The sequence below is a fragment of the Hemiscyllium ocellatum genome, chromosome 10 (genome assembly GCF_020745735.1).
Source record: "Hemiscyllium ocellatum isolate sHemOce1 chromosome 10, sHemOce1.pat.X.cur, whole genome shotgun sequence".
Lineage (NCBI taxonomy): Eukaryota > Metazoa > Chordata > Chondrichthyes > Orectolobiformes > Hemiscylliidae > Hemiscyllium > Hemiscyllium ocellatum.
The window spans coordinates 68,532,738-68,558,478 of record NC_083410.1 but is presented as its reverse complement, the minus strand read 5'-3'; the positions used below and the strand labels follow the sequence as shown (position 1 = coordinate 68,558,478).

At 37.9% G+C, this 25,741-nt stretch overlaps 1 protein-coding gene across 1 annotated transcript in view; it reads right to left on the bottom strand.

The window, feature by feature from the left end:
* The window catches only part of LOC132819796 (rho guanine nucleotide exchange factor TIAM2), a 401,154-nt gene that overhangs the window by 189,582 nt on the left and 185,831 nt on the right, over positions 1-25,741 (bottom strand). The window contains exons 6-9 of the mRNA XM_060831569.1: positions 22,308-22,480; positions 19,667-19,891; positions 5,824-6,009; positions 2,379-2,525 (exon numbers count right to left, since the gene is read on the bottom strand). Coding sequence (XP_060687552.1) covers positions 2,379-2,525; positions 5,824-6,009; positions 19,667-19,891; positions 22,308-22,480 — 731 coding nt within the window. The remainder of the gene's footprint in view (positions 1-2,378; positions 2,526-5,823; positions 6,010-19,666; positions 19,892-22,307; positions 22,481-25,741) is intronic.

Here is a 25,741-nt window from a genome sequence, read left to right as displayed (position 1 = left end):
TGATATTTTCTTATAAGTTAGCTGCCAGTTGTTTGCATACTTGCTGCTGACTTTCCCGATTTGCTCTTCCTCCGCTTTGAACCTTTTATATTCAATCCGACTTTTAGTTGGACTCCTATTCTACATCTGTCATAAGTACATTTTATTTTCTCTTTCATGATAATTTCTACCACACTTAGATAAAGGCTGTAATCATCCCAGATGCTGAGTCATCCTAACAGAGCCCAAGCCAAGCAATGAACAAATTCCTGGCAAGAAACTGGTCACTTGCTACCATAGTTGACAACCCCTCCCATCACTTTGTTGATGATCGAGAGTAGACGGATTAGGTGGTAACTGGCTAGACTGAATTTATCCAGCTTTTTTGTGAACAGTGCATAACTGGGTAATTTTTCACATTATTGGGTAGATGCTCAAGTTGTAGTTTGTGCTCCAGAATTAGCCACAATTGTGGCCATTCTTCAGCACTGCTGGCAGAATGCCATTGAGATCCATAGTCTTTGTAACATCTAGTACCTTTGACCATTTCTTAACATTATGTGAAGTAAATTAACTGAAGATTAACATTCATGATGCAGGATACCACAGGAGGAGACAGAAATGTATCATTCACTTGGGACTTCCTGAAGATGGTTCCAAATAATTCAACGTGATTTTATGTATTGGGTTCCTCGTCTCTTTTCCACAGCAGTGGCCTCCTTTGTTCCATCATTCCCCCTGGCTTTTGCTGGACAATTCAACAGATTGACAGTGGCCCACCACCTTAAGTGACCTAACCAGACAGCCCAGACAGAGAATCTCCCCAGCTCTTTTAGTGTTACTCCCCAGATCTGTTATGCAGCCAAATGAACTGACCATGTCTCCCAGCCCAAACTCCAGATGCACACTAAGAACACTCCAACTGGACATCTGACAACAGCTAATTCCTGTACTAATTGGAGAGAATGTTCTTGACTTACTGTGCTGGACCTCATGGACTGACACTTGCAGTACATGCAATCTGTTTACCAAGCAAGCCGCTGGCACACGAAGAGGATGACAGATTGATGTAGTACAGTGATGTGCATTATATCTGGTCTATTGACCAGCAAGACAAACTGCCTGGCTTTGAGACTATGCCAAGACGCAAGGCATGGCAATGATGCTGACAGCATGTAGGCTGGCGCAAAGACATTGAGCATCAAGACAGCGAGTGCGCAGCCTGGTCCACAGAGAGGTGGATACATGTCACTGCATTGCAATGCTCTTTGCCAGTGTGTCCCATACAGCAGCTTTAAGAAGTTAGTGTGTCCAGGAAGTGGATCGGAGAGACACCATGATACTTCAAAGAAGTTGGCAGATGTTAGATGCCAGTGCTCATGGATGGGGAACACGTGCAACCACAGCCCATCGAGTATTCATGGAGATGCTGATATAGGGTGTCCAAGATGGAGTTATTAGATTCCTGCTCTGACTTTCTTTTCGAGAATTTGTCAATGTTTATTTTCTTTATGGTGGGAGTTAAATAGGAGGCTGCATATAAGGTGAGATTTATAGTTAATGACGTCAACAACAAGCAATAATCCCTATCTATTAGAACCTTGCTCTTCCCAATTGAGAAACTTGTCTTGATGCCCAGAAAAATGAGTGAAAAATGCAGCCAGTTGTTGCCAACATTTAGAATGCCCACACTGGATTTTTCACCACAGTCCATGTTGTTCAGGCTATAGGAGCCCAGCTAAAATGTTGTAAGTGGCTTGAAATTCAATACACAGCTCAACAAATAAGTTGTAATAGTCAAGGAATTGCCCAGATGTACTGGCTATCTACTAACTTCTGCAATATTAATTTGCATCATGACATATTCCTGTAATTATAAGACATACTTTAATATCAATACCCCTATTAGTAAATGTTTCATTATGGGAAATTCAATACATCTCATCTACATCAACAAGATAAATTTGGTATTTGGTTCTTTTGGCATGAAGAGTACATGTGTATTAGTTGTTGATGGGCAATTTTGTCCATTACATAATATTACAGGTTTCGAGAAGTTCTTCAAAGAATTGGAGATTAGAAAACTTCATCCTATGTCACAAAGAGCCAAAATAGCAACACACGATCCTATTCCGACGAAAATGGCAATAGCAAACAATGAGCTGAATTATGGAAGTTCAATTACACTTAATCTGTTTAAATAAATACTTTCCCTCACCCATACTAAACAATCCAATAGTCTCTTTCTTTGTGTTAAGGTATTCTCTTCCATATGGAAGATTGTATTTATATGCTGAAGAAAAACACAATGAATAATTCAGGGACTTTGAGGACATTTAGTTAAGAAAATAAGCAAAACCTTTGAATCTTACTTTATGAGTTGAAAAATGAAAACATGCCTGTATAATCAGGGGTCTCTTTTCTTTTCCTTTCCTTCCAAGATCGTCTAACCCCTTCAGTGAAGAGAACAAACCCTTTTTACTTCTTAATCGTTGAGACAGGGACAACGTTCTTTTTCGAAGTGTTGCTTCATCTCTGGAACAATTCTTCAAAAGAAAATGTAAATCATGTGAAGATAATTCATTCTACTTCAGATTTTCAATAGTCATGCTAATTTTCTTTAAAGTTGGCGATTTTTGAGAATGCAAAAAGATTAGGTCAATTTTTTAAAAACAGTACAATTTTTAAAAATTCAAGATTAAAATAGAATTGGAATCATTTTATAAAATAAATTCTCAAGTTGTTTTGTGGATACTTTATTTCCCAAAACAAAATGTCAAGATGGTGGGAATTAATAAAAGCGTTAAAATTCCGAATCTTAATCCTAGTTTGATGAGCTAACAGGTACTACAACCTTTCTCTAGCATTCATCAGCTATTAAGAATACAAGCCTATCAAAGTAGGTGGACACTGATGGGGAACCTTCTCAATAAATGTGTGACATCACTGTCAAGTTAAGACTCTAGACTTTTAGTTATCCTCACGTTATCACCAACACATCCCATCAAGTCAAAGTGTTAAAATACCACAACTTTGACAGTGCCATACAAAGTGTTTAAACTCTTTAAAGGTGTCTATATTTGCTACTTTTACTAAACATTGTCACCAAGTTTGAAATTCTGAATTATTTTAATTGTAAGTTCTGTAGAATGTGCTATGAAAAGTTGTTTTTTTTTAGCAGATAAGCCACATGTATTGCTGAAATTAGCCAAAATGGTCAAAGAAGCCACTTTGAAACATAACAAATATAGATTTCTTAGCGAACTACATATTCAAAGATAAATCATAAGGGCTTACAGCAGAAACAGCCAGAAGGCCCATTGTGCTTATAGCAGCACTTTGCAGCAGTGTATCAAAAATAATCCCACTGCTCACCATAGATCCCTGTGTAGAAGTCATCAATAAAGTAAATGGTCTACTAAAAGGATTGGGAAGAGCAAAGACTATGAGACACAAATGCAGTTTATGGGATTTTCAAAAATGGAACTGGTGGTGATTTGAGAGAAGTAGCGAGTAAATTAAAAAGCATGATGAACAGATATACTGTATCTGGTAGAACACACTCCATGGGACATTCTTACATTAAGCAATTATTGGTAGACACGCTTTACATAAATTTGTTTTTCAGAGTACTATCTAGACTCAATTGAAGTTATGGACTACTTCTTCCTACCATTTCTCAAGACTTACTTTTTTCTCAAGTTACAACTATTAATTTTGTGCACACTGCCCTAAAGTAGGATTGAGTCCAATTTGAAGTTAAATTGGTTTAGATTGAAATGGTAGTCTTAGTGACCACTGGCAGAAGAATACAGGCAAATAAAATACATTTTATCAATTGTTGGAACACTTAATATATTAACATGAACACAGTCACACAACAATTGTGATATCACAATGTACAAATTATTTAATTTAACAAAACTACACACGAGAAAGGATAAGGATTCAAATAATTTGACAGTCTCCATCACCACATTTTCCTCAAGACAATCGCATTTAAGTATAACATGTAGAACATATTTCTACAGAAAGCGTAGAGAGCTAAATTATAAACAGATCAATAATGTGGATATGTAACTTGCATCATTACTGTGCAGCATGAGCTTTCTCCTAAACATAAACCTAATAAGTGGGGTAGAAAAAGGTAATGCTGCAAGAAATAATTCATTAAGACATACACCCAGTTGAAAAACATTGAAGGGCATTAGGATGAAAGAACTGAAAACACAATTTAAAATACAATGATCACTCAACTGCTGAGATAATAAAGTTATCATTTAAACCATTCAACATCTCCGAACATTTTGGAATTATCCTTTAGAAAAGGAAAAATGCCATCCTTACATGCGACTCCAAACCCACAGCAGTACGGTAATTCTTAGGTAATTAAGGATGGACAATAAATTATGTGACCACAATGCTCTCATCTCATGAATGAATATAAAATTAATTATGTACTTTGGGGCTGGGGCAGCAGTGTCAGGGAGAAAATTCATACAACATTGTGTTTTTTTAAAAATTCATTCGTGGTGTGTGTGTTGCTGGTTGGCCAGCAATTATTTCCATTCCCTAGTTGCTCAAGGTGGTGGTGATGAGCTGCCTTCCTGAACTGCTGAAACCTGTTCTCCTCCTTCAGGAAATTAAGTAGATCTCTAAGGCATACAATGGTATGAAATGCCAATAGAAGAATTAAATTGAGTGATCCATTAGCACTTTTACCCAAAATTATGAAAAAAAAATAAAATCTCATATCAAAACGCAAAGAGTACCCATGCTATTAGAACAACCATATAGTGACCAGACAACTATTTATTCAGTGGTCCAGCCTCAGTTCTTACTAAAATGCACTTATTTTCAACAGTGTTCTTGAAATGGTTCCTCTGTCACAAAGGGTAAAGTTTTAACCTTTTCTATTGAAAGATACAACAAACATATCCATTTATCTAACATCAGCTTTCCATGGGCTGACCAGACAAGTGATGTAGTGGAAATGTTTTTCATTTTATGACTCACTATTAGACACCATGTAAACAACTAATGAATAAGTTCACTTTTGCTAGCTCAGAGGAGAAAATAAAACAAAGGGTCATCAATCTTTCTTATACCTTGGTATCTTTCAACTCTGTACAACTAGTTTCCTTCACACATTTAGTTCGCAGGTAAGAAAACTGAAATAAGACATGGAAGGTGTGTTAAGTGTGGCTATTTACTTCTTGCAAAGCTGGACTTGATTTCATTTGATTAGGACCAGCAAACAATGAACTGATCTACCATTTAATAGGATTGTGCATTTTAATTACCCTACTGGCAATATTAAAAATGCTGTTTTTAATAAATAGATAGTAAATAGACAATTCAAAGTTGGAACTTTATGAGTCATGCCACATCAACTAGTTTCTTTTGAAATAAGACAGATATCCTTCATCTCCCTCATTATTTCTTCAAACAATGAATTACATTTGGTCAAACCTTCCCATTTGAAATCCATGCCCATTTTCATTAGCTTCCAGATGCTTTCTTCACATCTGGGCAAGGATTCTAATATCTTTCCTACCAACAGCGTTAAGCTAATTAGTCTAGAGTTTTCTGTTCATGTTTTAATCTCCCATTTTAAATATAGGGTTTCCATTTATTATCTTTTAGCACTTTTATTAAATGCATTCAATTTATATTCAATATTATATGCCCAATATTACTATCTACAATATGCATAATATACTTTCAGTGTAGTTTGTACACAATGATTCAATTTTGGATTGAGTATCAAAAGGGGTAATTGTGGGTGAAGAGAAGAATAGAAAAAAAAATCAAATGTCTCTCAATTTCTTAACCAATCCTTACCAGAGCATGAAATGATGAGACGGAGAAGATCCCCAGTCTGCTAAGTGCCAATTTAGAGGGCCGACTGGCAGCTGCAAGGAGACTCTTAGGATTTGGTAGCTCACCTCCCTGTAGGCTCGCCAGGTAACAACGCATTCGGAACAGATCCACATTAAATTTCTCCAGATTATGCTCCCACTGCTGAATCTGATAATGAAAGCATTAGTAGTGAATTATTTGTCACAGTTCCCAATTCATACTGTCTTGTTGATAATAAATATTAGCTTTTATTTAACACAAGCTGTTATGGTAAAATAGTCCTTCAGAATTATATTTTATGGCAAGTTCAACTACTTTCGAAAATTCAGTATTCCCTAATACCATTCCTTTGCTTAAGTGGTCAAATGGCATGCTCCATAATCAGAACATGTCACATTCTGCCAATGATATGGAGCATTGCTTGTACCTAAAACCTCTGGATTATGCCCCATTTGTAAGATGGCACTACACTTCAATACTGCACTAGATGGTATTGAAATTGACTGCCTGAATCCAAACAAGGCCTTGAATCCTACAAGTATCTACTTCAGAGGCTGCTGTATTACCAACTGAAGCAAGTTGACACAAAGCAATGAAAAAGGCAAAGTATTATACAGAAAAATTGCAAGATTTATATATATACACAAATGAACATAAAGTGCTCTTCAGGTTCTGTGACAAACTCTAGTACCAGGAATTTTTCTTCTGAGTTGAGCATTGGGAGCCCGAAAATCCTACTGTGTGCTACACCTGCTTTGGAAGGCCTGAATAACCCTCACCAATAACTCAAAAAGGTCCCTCATGTCAATCCATGCCTCCACTACAGTCCTCTGCCATCTTTAAGTCAACTCATGCCAAGTCACCCACCACTGTTTGTGATTGTACCTTCCAAATCAACACATGGGAAGATTCTAAGGGCCATGGTGAGGTGAACTAAAGTTTAAAATATCTATTACAGCCATTACTATTTAAGAAAAATGCCCATTAAAGGCATTTTAAAAATTAAGTTTTTAGTTCTGCAGACCTTATGCATCCTTCAAGACCAGTTACAACTACTCTGAACATGTAGTTTAAAGCATATGATACGGTGAAAATGGGCTATATTAAATTCAGCATAGAGTTCAAATGACTCAGCTAAGTTTGAGTTTCTATCCTGTGAGATTCACACCATACCCCTCTTCTTTACTGGTGAAAACAGAATCCACTGGAAATTGGGCTGGGACTTGCAGATCTGGGTCCTGGCTGCTCCTTTGGAAGATGTGCAGCATCTCCACAACTCCAGGAAAATCCAGACCAGAATGACAGTTTTTTTTGGAGATACAAATACTACAAAACACCAGAGTTCTATGCACATCTAAAACATCAACTTATAAAATCAGCAGTTCATTATTAATCTGTTCTCCTTCAGTGTTGCAGAAAACTCTCTTTTTTGATGCTCTCATAAATCAGACATTACTGGCTGGTACATGAACAAAGCTCAACAGGCATAAACTCAATTATTACAAGGGCAAAAGGAAGAAAACGCTTTCATGTGGTGTTATTGAAACATTGCAAATGACATTTTAAGCAAGAAATTCCAGAAGAAAATGGATCCAAAGAATTTGATCTGACACTGAACTAATGAATGATAGGCTTCACTTTTCCATGATGACATACGAGTTGTGATATTCTTGATCAAGTTATAAAGTTTCTGTAGTAAAAATGTAAGCTGTAGTGCATGACTGTGATTTCAATTCATTGCCGATGAGATGGTACCTTTCAAGGAGTGCTACTTGTTTTTAAAACTCATAGTTCATCTTTGGTATACCATCAACCACTCTTCCAACTTCCTGGTGGCTTTCTTTTTCAAGAAATAGCCTATATTTTTCAGTATATGATAGCAATGATAACCATCGTCCACTTTGAAGTTTACAGGAAATGCAAGGAATCATATACATCTAGTGCAGATATCTGCGTATATATACAAACTTTGCTCCACTTAACATTTTTGGGCTTTCTCTATGCAAACTAGCCCAAAACCAATTCAAACTCTGATGTGATGTATCAAAACATTTAGTTCAGAAAAGACAATGGATGCAGTAAAATTTTAGATGCAAAATGCCTGATTTTGTCACATTTTAAGCAGTAAATTATGCAGTTACAATATAACTAAGCAGTGGGCAAAGATCGGGATCATTCTGAAATAAAATGTTAAAAAATCAAATTATCACAAAACAAAAATTGTGTGTCCAATTCTAAAGTATTTCTTTCAGAAAATATATTAACAAAACTGAGGCTTATGGAAAAGGAAATTGACAACATTATTGCTAAGTTCGTAGATAACACAAGATAAGTGGCAGGACAGGAAGCTTTGAGGAAGTGGAGAGGCTGCTGAATAATGTGAACAGGCTAGGGAGTGTGGGCAGAGAAATGGACGGTGGAATACAATGTGGGAAGGTGAGAGATGATGCACTTTGGTAGAAAGAAGAGGCGTGGACAATTTTCTAAAGAGGAAAAGATTTCGGAAATCTGTAGCACAAGAGACTTGGGTGTCCTAATTCAAAACTCTGTTCAGGCTAACATGGAATGCAGTTAGCAGTTAAGAAGGCAAATGCAAAGTTAGCGTTCATTTCAAGAGTACTAGAATACAAGGGCAGAGATGTACTGCTGAAGCTGTATAAGCCTCTGGTCACACCACATTTGGAATATTGAGACCAGTTTTGGACTCCATAGCCAAGGATCTGCTTTTGTTGAAGGGGATCCAGAGGATGCTTACAAGAGTGATCCAAGGATGAAAAGTTTGTCATATGAGGAGCAGTTGAGGACTCTAATTATGTACATGATGGAGTTTAGGAGGATGAGGGATAATCTCATTGGAATACAGAATATAGAGTAGATGTACAGAGAATTACCCCTGAGAACAGAGATGACAAGGAGTTTCCTTCAGACAGGGGGTTGTCAATATGTGGTATACATTGCCATTGAAGGCTGTGGTGGTCAAGCAACTGAGTGTGTTTAAAACAGAGGTAGATAGATAAGGGATCAATGTAAGGGAGATGGTCATGGCCTGGCATTTGTGCGGTACAAATGTTATTTGCTACCCAAAGTCTGAATATTGACCAGATCTTGTTGCATTTGGACATGGACTGCTTCAGCATCTGAATAGTTACAAATGACACTGAACATTGCACAATCATAGGCGAACTTCCCACTTCCTGACTTTATATTGGTAGAAACATCTACATAAGATAGACATGGTAAAATTGTCTCTGTTAGCTCATGCCAATAAAAATTTAAAGCTTTCGAGCAAGAGATACAGGAGAAATCTTTATTCAAGCAGCAATGACCTGGAACTTGCTATGATGAGGATGCTGAAATTAGACAGTATTAATTACTTCAAAAGTAAATTGAACAGGCAGTTGAAGAAAATGAACCTGCAAAGCAATGGGAGTGGGATCCCTGGTAATAGGATTGTGCCACAGACAGATAGTATAGTGTTAATATGCTGCATCACCTCCTCCTGTATTGCAAATGAATCTATGACCATGATCTTGTATGGAAAGACTGTATTAAAAATAGAGTCCTTGAAAACTTAAAGGTAACCAGAAATTGAAAAACAATTTTTTTTATACTTGAGGATAATTACATAGTTCTCATAGAAAAGTTGGAACAAAATAACTAACTATAGACCTCTTCAGAGAGGGTAAGAAAATTTAGACAATACACCTTTAATGTAAGTATTTCCTCTGTTCAAAATCATTTCTAATCCTATTATTGATTTTCTTGCTGTTTGTGTCAATTCCTGACTGTCTGAAGCTAAAACTCTTGTACGCATACAGCACAGAAAAAGGTCCTTCAGCCCAACTCGTTAATGCGAACCAGATTTCCCAAACTGAACTAATACCATTTTCCTACATTTGGCCCATATTCCTCTAAACCTTTCCTATCCATGCACCAGTCAAATGTCTTTTAAATGTTCTAACTGATACCTGCCTCTTCCATTTCCTCCAGCAGCTCATTCCGTAGAAAAGTTTTAATTTCTAGGACCCTAATTAGCCATAAAACAAAAATGTAAATACTATGCTGCATATTGAATGTTCAACAAATAGTATTATTTTGCATCATAATACTTTACACCTCATCCTTCAACTGTGGGCTATCTGTAGATAAAAGATGTACAGAGCCACAAGAGAAAATCTGATCAATAGAGCTTTTAAATCTGACCATTAGATGGCATTGTAGCCACTTTATCTGAGCTCTCCACATGCAAAACATTTCCCTCCACAAGAGAGGCTGATTCAAAGGGTTCAAGTTTCATTCCATGATCAGTGGTTCCCAATACACTCAAAACAGTGCAAAACCTTTTCAGATTTCAATCCCTTCTCAGGAGTTTGATTCTGTAGTCCGGTCACATTTAGTCATGAATAATGTGGATAATTACCAAACTCATTGGAGGAGACTGTTTCACAAACATCCCCAAATGATAGGGGAGACCACCACATCTATGCAAGTTACAAGGCTGAAGCATTTGGAACTGTCTTCAGCCAGAAATTCAAAGTAGATGATCCATTTTAGCCTTCTTTAAACCCCACATCACCAATGTCAGTCTTGTAGCAATTTAATTCACTTTGTGATATCAAAAAGCAACTGAAGGCACTGGATACAGCAAAGACCGTGGGTTCAAATAATATTCTAGCAATAAAACTGAAGCTCCAGAACTCACCATGCTCCTAGACTAGCTTTTCCAGCACGTCATTCTGCTAGAACACATTTCATTAATTCAAATTCACTATAACACGGTAGAAATATTGACCCAATTTGTCAATCATACAAATTTTTAAAAGCATGTATTGGTTATAATGTATTCCAGCTGAAAATGTGTTGCTGGTCAAAGCACAGGAGGTCAGGCAGCATCCAAGGAACAGGAAATTCGACGTTTTGGGCCGGAGCCCTTCATCAGGAAGGGCTCTGGCCCGAAACGTCGAATTTCCTGTTCCTTGGATGCTGCCTGACCTGCTGTGCTTTGACCAGCAACACATTTTCAGCTGTGATCTCCAGCATCTGCAGACCTCACTTTTTACTATAATGTATTCCAGCCCCATTAGCTTAAGTGGTGCTGCCATTACGTGATTTTCTTATCATATGGGATAGCACAAGAACAGAACTACTACGTTAAAGCAGAACTAAATGTACAGTTATAACATTGGCCACCACCCAACCTGGACAATTCCTGGGTATGACCAATCAAGCAAAAGCAGGAGAAATCCAACCCAGTCAACTGTCATTCTAAGTTGATTATCAGTGAAGGAAGAGATTGTCGACAGTGCTACCAAACTGCATTTGTTCAGAGGTGGCCTGTTCACTGACACTCAGTTTGCAATCTGTTAGGGCTACATGTTTCTGGCCTCATTACAGCCTTGATCGAAGTATGACTATCACTGCTGGAGTTTCTCAGTGTAGTGTCTTAGGCCCAACCATCTTCAGCTGCTTCATCAAAAACACTGTTCCACCATTACATGGAGGTAGCGATATTCACTGATGATTGCACAATGATCACTCTTCCATAGCTCTTCAAATATTGACTTAGGCCACATCCAAATGTAGAAATAGCTGGACAAGAGTCAGAATTGGATTGCTAAATGGTAAGTCAGATGTTTGCCATGCAATTATCTTCTCCAACGGTGCTGATTCTAACCATCTCCCTTTGACATGCAATGGTGTTATTGGTGCTCGTTGTTGAATTTACCCACCATTACCATCACAAAGGCTACCATTGAGCAGAAACTGAACTGGACTAGTCTTTAAATGTTATGGTTGCAAGAGCAGGTAGGCTAGGAGTTCTGCAGTGATCATCTCACCTCATTTCCCCAGGGCCTGCTTATCACCTGCAAGGCAGAATTCAGAATTTCAATAGAATAATCTGTTTGCCAGGATAGGTGCAGCTCTAACAACATTCAAATCTGACACATCCAGGACAAAGCAGTACACTTGATTGAGACCTCATCCAATCACTCTCTTCAACCCAACACAGTGGAAGTAATTTGTATTATTTACAATATGTATTGCAATAGCATATTCAACAGCATGTTTCAAATCCATAACCTCTGCACTTTTAAGGACAACAGCAACAAATACATGTGAACACCACCACCACGACCTGCAAATTTCCCAAGAGACATCACTCTTGTCGGTCAATGAGCCAAATTCCTAGAATTCCCTTCCTGATAACACAGTGTATATAAATGCCAGGTACTACAGCAATCCAAAGCAGCAGCTCATTAATACCTTCTCCAGGGCAATTATGGACAGGTAATAAATGCTTGCCTAGCCAGCGACTTCCAAATTCCATGAACAAATTTAGAAGTTAAAACGTCAGCCATCCTGTCCTCATATGTTGGATCTTCCATTTTGACACTTTAGAAATGCTACAAAATTGGGAAGAATACACCGGGAATTGTGCTATGCTATTCCAGACATTGTTGTAAATCTATAAACCCTTGAGGTGATCAATTTGCCTGACTGACACCTGGCAAAGATGTAGAGAGTTGGTTTTCCCACATGGGACATTCTAGAATGAGACATCATAACTTCAGAGTAATTTTAGGGGTGGCAGATTTAAAACAGAGAGGAATAGAAATTACTTCTCTTAAAAGGGGTGTGAATCTATGATATCTATCACCCTACAGTGCAGCAGATATTTGGCCATTGAGTAAATTTGAGGAGATGGACAGATTTTTAATTGGTATATGTTGAAGGGTTATGGGGAACGGACAGGAAGTGGAGTTGAGGCCAAGATGAGATCTGCTATGATTAAACTGAAGTAAGCTCGAAGGGTTGAGTTGCCTACATATACCCATGTTCTTATGTTTATATTCAGGACAAAAGCAATTCACATCCAGTGTTGTCATCCACAGGAAAATAATTGTTTACTGTGAATAAAACTATTCTAACAAATGCTAGAAAAAAAATCACAAATTACCACTTTCCTTTAAAAGGTCTTAAATGCACACATTCATTCACAAGCACGACTGACAAGTGATAAATAATTTAATATAAATATTATGGGTGGAAACATGGTGGGAGCCAAATTATTCCTTTAGACCAAATGCCCAGACCACAGGGTGGGGAAATAATGCTCATTGTCCTTTTGGTTTTAATAAAGATGGTATGATAATGTCCACATCACATGATCAGTCGGCTCATTTGCTTGCTCATGAAGGGCTTCGTGTAAGGTATTGTGAAATGTTTGTGCTGGTAGACTTGGAAAAGCATCATGAAAATGTTTCCACAGCCTGAGGATGAGAGGCTGGGAGCAATACATTAATTGAAAACCTTTAAAATAGTTGAGATAAGAGTGAAATTTTACTGGAATTGACTAACACTAAAAGGACAGTGTCAAGCAACAGTTTGAAACTTGGCTTTGTTGTTTGTATTAAAGAGCTTTTTTCTCTTTGTTTAAAAAATATGTTTAGATGTTAAAGAATATCTGCAGACTCATGTGAATATGTTTCAGTGACTAATCACAATGATAACCAACTGGAGTGGTCAGTAACCAACTAGTACAGGAGTTTGGACATGGTCAGTCAGTTGCTCAGTGTGGCCAGAGTCAGGAAACTTTGCACATAATGGGTGAGAGAGAGAGAAAGGTGGGTGGCACACTTTCACTTTTGGTGCATGTGTGGAGATGTCCTGATGGGGTGGCTAGGCTTTGCACAAGATGGGGGGAGGAGGGGGGCACAGAAAGGGGAGGGAACTGGCATAAGGGAGGGGTTGGGGGCAAGAGAAGGAAGAGAAATGGGAGAGAAATGCTTTTTTGTTTGCTAGCACTGCGTGTTTCTGACTGCACTGCCCTCAAGTCTGTAGCACTCTGCAGTGAAACAATCCAATGGCTGTCATTAGGCAGGTTTATTTAACTAACGACACCAAGATGCTGTTCTGTCTCAATAATATATTAACTTCACTGCTTCAAAAGCAAAACTATCTTGTAAAGCTAAAAATGTCCACCACAATCCCATTTGATTTTTTAATTTGCAAAACCCTCCTGGTATTTCAGCAAAATAGCAATGTCCAATTTCAATTCTAGTATGTAGTCAGAAAAAGAAAATGTCACCCTTTACAGAATTAAAATATTTTCTTATTTACAGATATACTTTGATCTATTCAGATGCTAAAGTTGACCACAATTTCACAAGATGCCAAAAGGAACAAATGCTGTTGATGAGCTTTATCTTATTTCATGCAGTGTTCTTATGCAATCTGTAAAAAGCCATTTGAAGGGTAGGCAAAATGTGGTGTAGTTGTAAAGTTTGAAATAAAACCTTTACCTATTGCATTTTAAACATTGTTTAATTTTTTTAAATGTTAGCCTGTCTAATATAGACCACTTGTTTCAAATACTTGATTTTGGAATTCTAGAAAAATCAAATGGCTACACAAAGTGCCTTTTTATGCTGCAGCCAAGATATAACAGAGTATTAAAATAACCTCAAGGGTTGTGTTTATACATATAGTACCTAATTGTACAGTGTTTTTTATATATTCAAAATTTTTGGGGATGAGACAGATTTCCAAATAAAATTTCAGTCTCAATGATAATACCTAGAGTTAATTTTTTTAAACTACTGTTCAGATTTCAGATTCCTACTTTTAAACTAATTTGGACATCATGCAGAAAACATTAACAATTAGTGCCACAGTTCCATCCCCACTTCCTCCCCACTCCCCTCAATTTTAAAGTAGCCTAAGACTGAAGAATTACTCAGAGTAAGAAACATCAAAAGTATTATTTGGGAGGACTGTGAAATGCTGGTAAGTCTGTAGACTATCTGGTACCAATTTCAAACATTAAAATAGAACCAGCTGTTCTCAGGGGAATTCCAGCCTACAGTCTCTATTAGCAAGCTTCGGTTCAATTTATGTTGAAATTTATAGTTTTACAGATTTACAGTTAACAACTAAAGGAAAAGCCGACAGCGCTCAGGAGAGGTTTTTCCCCACCCATGCCAGGAAACAAGAATGTCATCATGTAACACTATGTTCTAGCAGGACACATAAAGGCATCATTCAGTGGTAGTGCAGGATATTATGTCTATATCCAGGGCAAACAAGCTAGATGGAAAAAATGGCTATTCAATGGAGTGGAAATAATACACCACTCATTCCACTGTAAAAACAGTGATTTTTATTGCCTTATTTATTACTCCGTACCAGACATATTAAAATGTCAGTGTCTTTACAACTACTGGAAACATGCAAGCAATGACTATTTTTCTTTTAATTAATGCAAATATATCAAATATTATCTGCTATTTGGGGCACATTTGTATTCTTACTAGTAATACAACTGCAACCAAAATCAGCATCACTAGAATTTTGCATGAATGAAAGGAGAACAGTCTCACAATGCCTTGCACACATTGCAACAGAAACACCAAAAGGTAGTGGAGTGGGTATTTAGTCTCTCAAGTCATCTCCACCATGGTTTATTTGTATCTTAACTCTATTTACCTGCCTTAGTTCCTGTGCAAACCAATTTAAAACAACTTTCTAAATTTGAAATGATTTGGTTACTCAATTTACTTAAGCATGTCACAACATCTCAAAATCAGTTAATTAAAAAAAGTCTACTCAACAGTTGGCCCTCTTTTACATAGAAATATAAAAAAACAAAAGCAGTAGACTATTCAGCTCTTTGAGCCTACTCTGTCAATGCAATATGATCATGGGCTTTCATCCAACTCAGCACTAGGTTCCTGCTTTCTCCCGTTCCCTTTGATCCCTTTATTCCTAATAACTATTTCTTACTCTTTTTTGAAAGCAATGTTTTGGCCTCAGCTGCTTTCTGTGGCAGAGAATTCCACAGTCCACCACTCTGTGGGTGAAAGGCTTTCCCCTCATTTTGGTTTTAAATGACCTAACCCTCTATCCTTAGGCTGTAAAGTCTGGTTATAGGCTGCTCAGGCATTAGGAACATAGGTTATAGGCTACATTAAACCTGGCTGCTCCTTTTAGAATTTGAGAGATTGCTGAGATTCCTCCCGCCCCCCCAACCCCCAATTCTTCTAAACTCCTGTGAATATAGTCCTAACTAATCCAGTCTCTCTTCATATGTCAGTCCTGCTATTTGAGCAATTAGACTGGTAACTTTTAACATTACACATGATAGGACACTAGTGATTACAGCATTATACTTGGGCAAAAATGCATGGCCTGAGTTCTGCTTTCTTTTCATCCCAATTCAGCTATTCTTCAAATAATTTGCACTGTACAGAAAGAAAAAAAAACAATCATTGTGGTTCTTATATATTTAACTCATCTAATACTCCATGGCATGACAGAAACCAATTATATGAGCAAAATAATCAAAAGAGGAAAGGATCTGGATCTCAAATTCATTAAACAGAAGCCCCATTGTTAGGGTTATTGCTAAAAAAGATTTCAATGTAAACATCGCTACACTACAAAGCATCAAAACATTTGCAGTTTCACAACAGCCATTACAAATTTATGCAGCAAACACTTACAGAACTTGGTAAACAATTGCACCCAAAAAATTATTTAGTTTGTTTTCTATCATTACCTTTCTGACAATAAGCTATAAAACTAGCTGCAAATTGTATTAAAATATACATCCTACTGGCTCAAATTGTATACTTGACGTTAATGGAGAAATCCTGTAGATTGAGATACTCTGGCTAGTCTAGCTATATCAATTTCTCTGTGGATCTAAATATTTTCATGGGCTGGCATGAAAGATATTTATCTTTCAATAACAGTAGACTTATTTGGTGCCCAACAGGACTGCCAACTGTCTACTTCAACATTTAAGAAAAATTATGCTAGAGAACTGTTTGAATACAAGAGGATCATGAAACAGCAATTTCCCCTATTAACTTTACGCTATCACGTTTAACATATCATTCTGCTTGTTGCAGTGTAAGATAACAGGGCAGTCATCAGGAACTAAGCATACATTACTTAAGTGCAGACTCAGGGCCACAGGGAAAGCTACACATGGTTTTGCTTCAACACACAGATGTGGCATTTTACTTTTGATTTGTTCCTTTACATCTGACACTATGAATTATGAAATCAACTAAAGCAATATATTCCTCATAAAAACAACAATCAAGAGTTAAACGTTCAAAGCATTTACTTTGGAGCTAACTGTTTTTTCCATTCATTACTGAGTGACCCAGAGATGGTATCATGTGTGAACAAGAATGTTTCTTCACATTATTTGTCTGAACCTATCTACTATACAGTAGTTCACAAAAAAAGACATATACAATTCAGAAATGAGACTGTAAGGCAGAGGAGCAGAAATTAAGCCATTCAGCCCATTGAGTCTGCTCCGCCAATAAATCATGGATGATGGTTTCACAACCCCATTCTCCAGCTTTCTCCCACAGCCCTTGATACTCAAGAACCTATCTACCTCAATGACCTGGCCTCCAAGCCTTCTGTGGCATCACTCTCTGGCTGAAGGCATTTCTCCTTATCTCTGTTCTAAAAGGTCTTCCTTTTACTCTGAGGCTATGGAAACAACTTTCCAACATCTACTCTGTCCAGGTCATTCAGTATTCTGTATATTAGATACAAAGTTTGGGAGAAAATCCGCTACCCTGTCCACCCACAGCATGGCCACAAAGAGCATAAGGAACCACGTCTGCCTAAGCCACAACAGCAACTACTCAGAGTGCCTCAGCCTTGACCAAACAGGCTAACTAAGACACTAGACAGCAAACAGGAAGTGACTGAGGCAACTTCCAGACTGGGGAATACACTTCCCTAGACAGCCTGACAATAGACTTTGAGTCATAGAGAAGTACAGCATGGAAGCAGACCATTCGGTCTAACCCGTCCATGCTGACCAGATATCCCAACCCAATCTAGTTCCACCTGCCGGCACCCAGCCCAAATCCCTCCAAACACTTCCTATTCATATACCCATCCAGATGCCTTTTAAATGTTGCAATTGTACTAGCCTCCACCACTTCCTCTGGCAGCTCATTCCATACACGTACCACCCTCTGTGTGAAAAAGTTGGCCTTTAGGTCTCTTTTATATCTTTCCCCTCTCATCCTAAACCTATGCCCTCTAGTTCTGGACTCCCCCACCCCAGGGAAAAGACCTTGTCTATTCACCCTACCCATGCCCCTCATGATTTTATAAACCTCTATAAGGTCACCCCTCAGCCTCCAACGCTCCAGGGAAAACAGCCCCAGCTTGTTCAACCTTTCCTGTAGTTCAAATCTTCCAACCCTGGCAACATCCTTGTAACTCTTTTCTGAACCCTTTCAAGTTTCACAACATCTTTCTGATAGGAAGGAGACCAGAATTGCACGCAATATTTCAACAGTGGCCTAAACAATGTCCTGTACAACTGCAACATGACCTCCCAACTCCTGTACTCAGTACTCAGACCAATAAAGGCAAGCATACTAAATGCCTTCTTCACTAACCTATCTACCTGCGACTCCACTTTCAAGAAACTATGAACCTGCACTCCAAGGTCTTTGTTCAGCAACACTTCCTAGGACCTTACCATCAAGTCCTGCTAAAATTTGCTTTGCCAAAATGCAACACCTTGCACTTATCTAAATTAAACTCCATCTGCCACTTCTCAGCCCATTCGCCCAACTGGTCAAGATTCCATTGTAATCTGAGGTAACCTTCTTCACTGTCCACTTCCTAGCCTTCAATAAGCACAATTGCTTCCCAAGCCCTAAGGGCAGCATTGTTCCATACTGAAACTCCAAAAAGGGTGCTCAGATTGAAAGGCACCAAGGTACCTCACTTGTGGACTAACCACAATGGAAACCCATTGATGCCAGGATGAGAGACATTAGCACCTACTCTCACAAATGATTAGATTCTCCTGATCAAACACGGACTGAATGCTGCTACCAGGCGGCTGATTGTCCTCCCATAGTGTTTTACTCTGATTGTTCTGTAATTCACACCACATTACTGTACCCCTTTCAAACTGCCTGTGTTCACTGCTCGAGGAAGAGAACCCTGTACAGTGTCAGCCCAGTCAATTTCTCTTCCAGCCATACCACTTGTAATAAACAGCTTGTCAATTTCACAAAGTCCATGCTTGTGTGGTCTGTTCAAGAGGGTAATTTCCCTGACACTAAGTTAGAGAGTTCTTTTGATGCCACAGTTAGCAATCCTATCTCTAAGACAGAAACTCCAGTTTCAAGTCCTACTCCAGGACTTGATGGAGAAGTTTGAGTATCAACTTGTATATCCTTCCAACAGATGCCATTGCCAGGTGTTAAGAGGCAGAGAGACTCATGATCAGCCACATGATGAAAACAAATTGAAATATCTACCATCACTCTTTATAACACCAGACCACTGCCAATAGCATGGGTTCAAACCCTACTCTGGCTATGGACCCTATTTCGCCTTCCCCTAGTACAGGCTGTTGCCCTGTCAGACAAACCTGCCTTCTTTCTCAAAAAGATGACAGTAAGTTATTATCTTTAACTCTTCGACATTTGGCTATTTATTGAAAATCCAAAGACTATGCACCGAGGTGAGGGATTAACATGAACGGAGTTAGAAGCTGCAAAAATTCTGAAACAAATATTCATTCTGAAGATTCCTAGCATTAAACACATTTGGAAGTTGCTCAGAGCATTTTACACAATCAAACACAAGTACAGCATTACAACACTAATGCTGGTACACATCCATTAGCTGTTGAAACAAAGAACTAGCTGATTATAAAAGTTTGCATCTTGAGCTCCCATCCAGCATGAACTCCCCAAAATAAATAAATTTGCAATTTGAAGTCCTTCAAAAGGATGATGTCAACAATAAGATCTAGGAATACCTGATTTTCAATAGCTTTTCTGTTTTTGGGATCATTTACAATAGACAGCTGTAACTCAGCCATTTTCTTCATTTTTCCATCCATATCGATCTTCTGCATGAAGTTTTTGGTTTCATTTTTTAGTAGCTTGACTGTATCTTCTTTCCCATGTTGCTTTGCAAACACTGATGCACAGGCAGAATGTATTGCTGTAACCCAGTTTTCGAGATCAGTCTGGCTTGTAGCCTAGAAATCAGACAGAATAATTAGACCTTAATACTTTAAACTTTCTTTTAATTCATTCCCAGGATGAAGGCATCACTGACTATACCACCATTTATTACCTATCCCTAATTGTCCACAGAACACTTAAGAGGCAACCACATTGCTTTTTTTTTTAAAAAGATTACTTAGTGTGGAAACAGGCCCTTCGGCCCAACAAGTCCAAACCGACTCTCTGAAGAGGGTAACCCACCCAGACCCATTCCCCTACATTTACCTCTTCACCTAACAATATGGGTAATTTAGTATGGCCAATTCACCTAACCTGCACATCTTTGGACTGTGGGAGGAAACCCACACAGACAATGTGCAAACTCCACACAGAGACTTGCCTGAGGCAGGAATTGAAGGCAGCAGTGCTAACCATTGTGCCACCGTGCTTTAGGTCTGGAATCTCATGTTAGCCAGACTGGGTAAGGATGGCAGTTTCCTTCCCTAAAATGACACTAGTGAGTCACATGGGCTTTTACAGCTATCAGCATTGGGCTCTTAATTCCAGATTTTTATAATGGTGTGGTGAGATTTGAACCTATGTCCCCAGGACATTACTTAACAGCCCTGCGATAATAGCACAGGTCTTGTTACGTATGAACATTGACTACTTCAATATCTGAATAATGCTTATTATTGTGCAATCAACAAACTGCTACCTTTTGAAGAAGAGAAGGTCAGTGATGAAGCCACTGATGGTTGAGAATTCAAAACTCCCTGTGAAACTCATGTCTTAGATTATGAACCTTCAACAATTGCAAGTATTATTCTTTGAGTAGGTACAACTCCAACTAGTGGCGAGTTTTCCCTGATTACCAGTGACTCCAGTTTTGCTAAGGCTTCATGATACCACACTGAGTTAAACTTTGCCTTGATATCAAGGGCAGTGAATCTCATTTGAGTGCAGCTCTTTTGTCCACATTTGAAAAAAAAAGGTTGTAATGAAGTCAGGAAATGCGTGACAGACCTCAAACCGATCGTCAATAAGTAGGTTATTGCTGAGTAAGTGCTGCTCGACTGTACTTCCATCACTTTAATTAATGAGAACAGATATAATTGGTCAACTATGACTAAGAATTGAATTGATGATAGAAGCATAAAGCCAAATAGATGGCAAAATAGAAATATGAACAAAATACAACTTAAAATATTTAATGCTAGATATTTATGCTGAAGTTGATATGGGATGTTTTTCCACTTAGAGTCATAGAGATTGGGAAAGAGATCCTGCCACAGCAAGGTGGTGGATAATCAGAAAGCCAGCAGTACCACTAGGATTGGTGGTTATTGTTGGGACTGTTATAGTCCCCAATGAAGGCTTTCAGCAAAGAAGCCTAGAAAAAGCAATGCTCAGGGTTTCACCAGGTCCAGGATGTCAGGGTGGACAAGGTTGGAGAGGAAGGGAAAAATAAGGGTGTGGGTACATGGGAAGAGAGAGCGCTTTCCTTGGAGGTTGGCGGAAAGAGGGGAGACACTTGTGATGGAAATAGAGAACTTGAAAAATAGGCATTGCCCAGCCACTAGTTCACCAGGTTTCACCTAACATGCTGGACAGTGTCATACTCGTCTATTGTTGATAAAATTAATAGTGGCGAAGAATGCTCTTAAGTAGCTAATAAGCAATTCACCCACAGGCCACTACATTAGTAGTGCCTTGGCACCAGGGCACTGTCAGTATAGCACCAAATTGTACAGCCTCCATTTCCCCAACATGGCATTCTTCCTCCAGTGGGCTGTAAAATTCTAGCTTATAAGTTGACGTTCACTGGCATTTGATGTGGCAGACCAAATATCAAATGAAGAAACATCTCAAGTTACAAACTCCCCCCAAGGAAATAACATGACTTTTATGTTATGACTTTAAGAACTGGAATTCATGAAGAACGTGCTGTCAAAGTGTTTCAGTTTTAGGTCAACTTACTCTTTGATATGGTTTACAGATTAATACTCTTGCATCAATCTTTCATATTTTTACTTTCATTACAACCATAATTATGTCATATTATTGTAAACACATTCAGTCTTCTATTTTACAATACATTTGCGACTGTACATATCTAAATTCTGAAAAGATTTCAAAATATTTGGAGGGATTAAGATACTATATCCAGAGAGAAGAATATTTAGCCTCCCTAGATTTTGTTTGCAGATTCCCTAAATAATGTTATTAGATTCCTTAATTTCTGATCAATCAACCCATGAAGTCATTCATTCATGAAGGACATTATGATAAATTTTACATTAAGGATTCACAGGTTGTTTTTAAGTTTTTAAATAAAACATTTTAAATCTAAACTGTAAATATTAGCAGTAGTTCTTCTCTCCATTATAGGTACCTTTGCATTTTGGGTGAGCCACATTATTAAATAATTAAATAGTAAGGAAAAACCTGAAATAAGACAACATCCCCAAAAGCATTACTGAGACAGAACACATTTTCCTTCTTGGGGTGTTCTGGTACAGGCTGCACTATGCTATCTTCGGCAAATAAAGCATATCTGGGGACGCTGTTCTGCTCCATGAGGTTTTTCCCACTGGTTTCATAAAATAGTAGGGTGCAACCTTTAAGAAAAGAAGAGAAAAAAAATGCATGTTTGGTGAAATACCAATTCTACAAATCTGTTTTATAAACCAACAACAGAAAATTACATGGAGGTAAATAAACCTAATAGTTCCTTGCCTTCACTATTAGGTGATACTTTTTTTTAAAAAAACTTCACATTTCAATTAGTTCACCAAGTCCTGTAGACTTCCCTCCAAAACTCAAATCTAAACTTGCATTTTTATGTCCATTGTTTTGGTATCATTACAAAATATGGGCATTTCTTTGTTCTTCTTGTAAAAACACTGACCAAAATAGACAAAGTATTTTGGGGTCAGCAAGTACATAGAACAAAAGTTATTTATTCCTTCACTTGGTGTAGCAGACATTTTTATTATCCAAATGCATTTGTCAAATTATTTTGTGTCACTACAGCCTAGTACTTTGACATCAAGTCATTAATGCGTCTAACTCTCGAGTTTGAATACTTTTGAAATTATAAAAGTGATGGAAACCAAATTAAAACTTAAATTTATATTGACTAGTTATTTGCCAGAGGGGTTAAGTATTTGCAAATAAATAGGAGGCTAACGGGCCTAGGTTGCTGTCAAGTGGAAATTTAATTTTGCATAATTCATTGGCAAGTTTAATGGAGAGCCAAAATACTTCCTTGAAATCTAGTTGATTGTGTTTCCAAGTCACATAAATCTATGGATACTATCAAATACAGACTTCTAGAATGCACTTAATACAGGTTCCACACAAAGGATAATCAGCAAAATATAGATGAACCTAAAGCAAATGGACTGTAATGGCATAATGGATCAGCTCCTCATGGGCATCTAGGGATTGGCAATAAACACTGATCCAGCAAGTAACACCAAGATTTCAAATGAATAAAAATAAAATCAGCATGGAATCAGAAATAGCCTTTTTATTTAAGTTAGTATTTTGTTGGAAGATGGGAAATAGATTATGAATAAGAGGTAGATACTCTGATTGCGGCATTTATAGCATCATTCAATTCCTACAAATGTGGAAGCAGACCATTTGGCCCATTGGGTTTACACTGACCCTCCAAAGTGCATCCCACCCAGACTCAACTCCCTACTTTAGCCCCGTAACCCTGCATTTCCTGGAGCTAATTCACCCAGCCTACACTTCCCTCGATACTATGGACAATTTATCCTGACCAGTACACCTAATCTGCACATCTTTGTAAGGAAGGAACCTGGAGCACCTGGAGGAAACCATGCACACATGCGAAGAATGTGCAAACTCCGCAGTCACCAGAGGCTGGTATCAATCCCTAGAACTGAGGCAACAGTGCTAACCACTGAGCCATCATGAAGATTCTTTTCATGAATGACTGATACCAGAATACGGAATTGCATATCCAACTCTGCAGATGGCACCAACTTAGGAGGGAGAATAAATAGCCCAGACATAAAGAAGAGTTCAAAAGCAATAAAGTCAGATTAATCCAGTGGACAAACCAAAGAGAATTCAAAATAGCTAAGAGTGAGAAAATTTATTTTGGGATGAGGAAGGAAGAATCAAAGTACTCCCTAAATAGTGAGAAACTAGGAACTACATGATTCCTTTCCTGGTAGTCTGGTAGAGTTGGAAACTCTCATTGCATTTGACACATATTGAATATGTACTTAAAGTTATAGGCCAAGAACTGAAAAATGTATTTGCCTCGATAATTCTTTTGAGACTTGCAACAGCATACCCCAGATGGTCTCTCTTTTATCCTGTAGAAATTTGGCAATCTAACCACACAGCTAATGAACAGTACAAAACGCCTAATGAAATATTTGCTTTTATCTGAAGGAAACTGAAACACAAAGGACAGGAAATCATCCTGCAGCTATCTATAACCATTGCCAAACTTTATCTAATGTACCGTGTTTAATTGTGGATATCAGAATTTGGGAGAAATATAATGGTGGATCTGTGGTGCAGCTTGACTAAAATGACCCCAAATGTTAGGAGGCTACGCTTTGAAGATAAACTGCTTGAACTTAATCTCAGACTTCAGATCACATGAGCTAAGTGGTGATCTGTTTGAGGTGTTCAATACATTACCATAATTTGGTAATAAAGTTTCAGAAAAAGTACTTCCTCTGATGGGGAAGAATCAAGAACAGAAAAAATAGTCTTAAAAGATGTGGATATGCAATTCAGAAATTAAAGTTTAGGAAGCACTTTTAATCCTAGAGCACACTTGCCCAAATGGTAAGGATTCTTGAAGAGGTGGTATTTATTTAACAAAAAGAAATGATGCGATTTGGAACAAACATGGAGCTAAATCAATCAAATGTGGATCTGATCAACCATAATACAATTAAATGGAGGAGCAGGCGTGATGGGCTGAAAGGCCTAATCCAGTTCCTATTTAGCAATTTATATCAGAGTACTGACCTCTTATTTTTCCGCTGTATGATAGTGCAACAGAATTCAGATTTGAAAGCTACACAAGGCTGAAAAACCATAATAGTGTTTCTGCCAATATTTTTAATTAAAAGACCAGACCTGTGTATTAAATACTACGCTGAGAGAGATTTGGTAACAAGGCATTATTCAGCTCATTAACCAAAAATTCACAGATACAACTAAACCAGAAGAGACCATAAATCAGCTTTACATGTTTATTCGAAGCAGGTTACAGAATAATTTTTTTAAATGACACTGCTTCAAACATTTCATTTTCAAAGATATTGACAGCATTGGAATATTTAAATCACACTTTGTTAAAATTTCTCAATAAACAACCCCACCTATGTTTATTACAGTTTTAGTTTGGAAGGGCAATGTGTGGTGGAGCAGGCTTGGAGGGCCAAAGAGCCTGTTCATGGACTGCATTGTTCTTTCTTTGTTCTTCCATATACATTAGGATAGCCAGAGTAGTTTATGCCAGAAAGGTAATCAATTTCTTAGGAAATTATTTTTCCCACAAAATTATTGATCTGGTTAAGAAATTGTCTGAACTGCAGAGGGCAGAATTGGAATAGGAATAATGGATAGGTAGTCTCATTGGTAGGATGTCATTCTTGATGTTGCACAAGAATCTGTATTGCAACTTTGTGACTCAGTGTATTTATTAATCACAAATGAAAAGATGGAAAGCTACGTATCCAAGTTTGCTCATGTTATAAATGACAGGCAGCTGTGGAAATAGAAGCATACATTTATAAATATAGTAACAGATAAACAAATAGACAAAACTGGTGAATGAACTTAAAATGCAGGCAAAAGTTAAAAGGTGTTTCATTTTG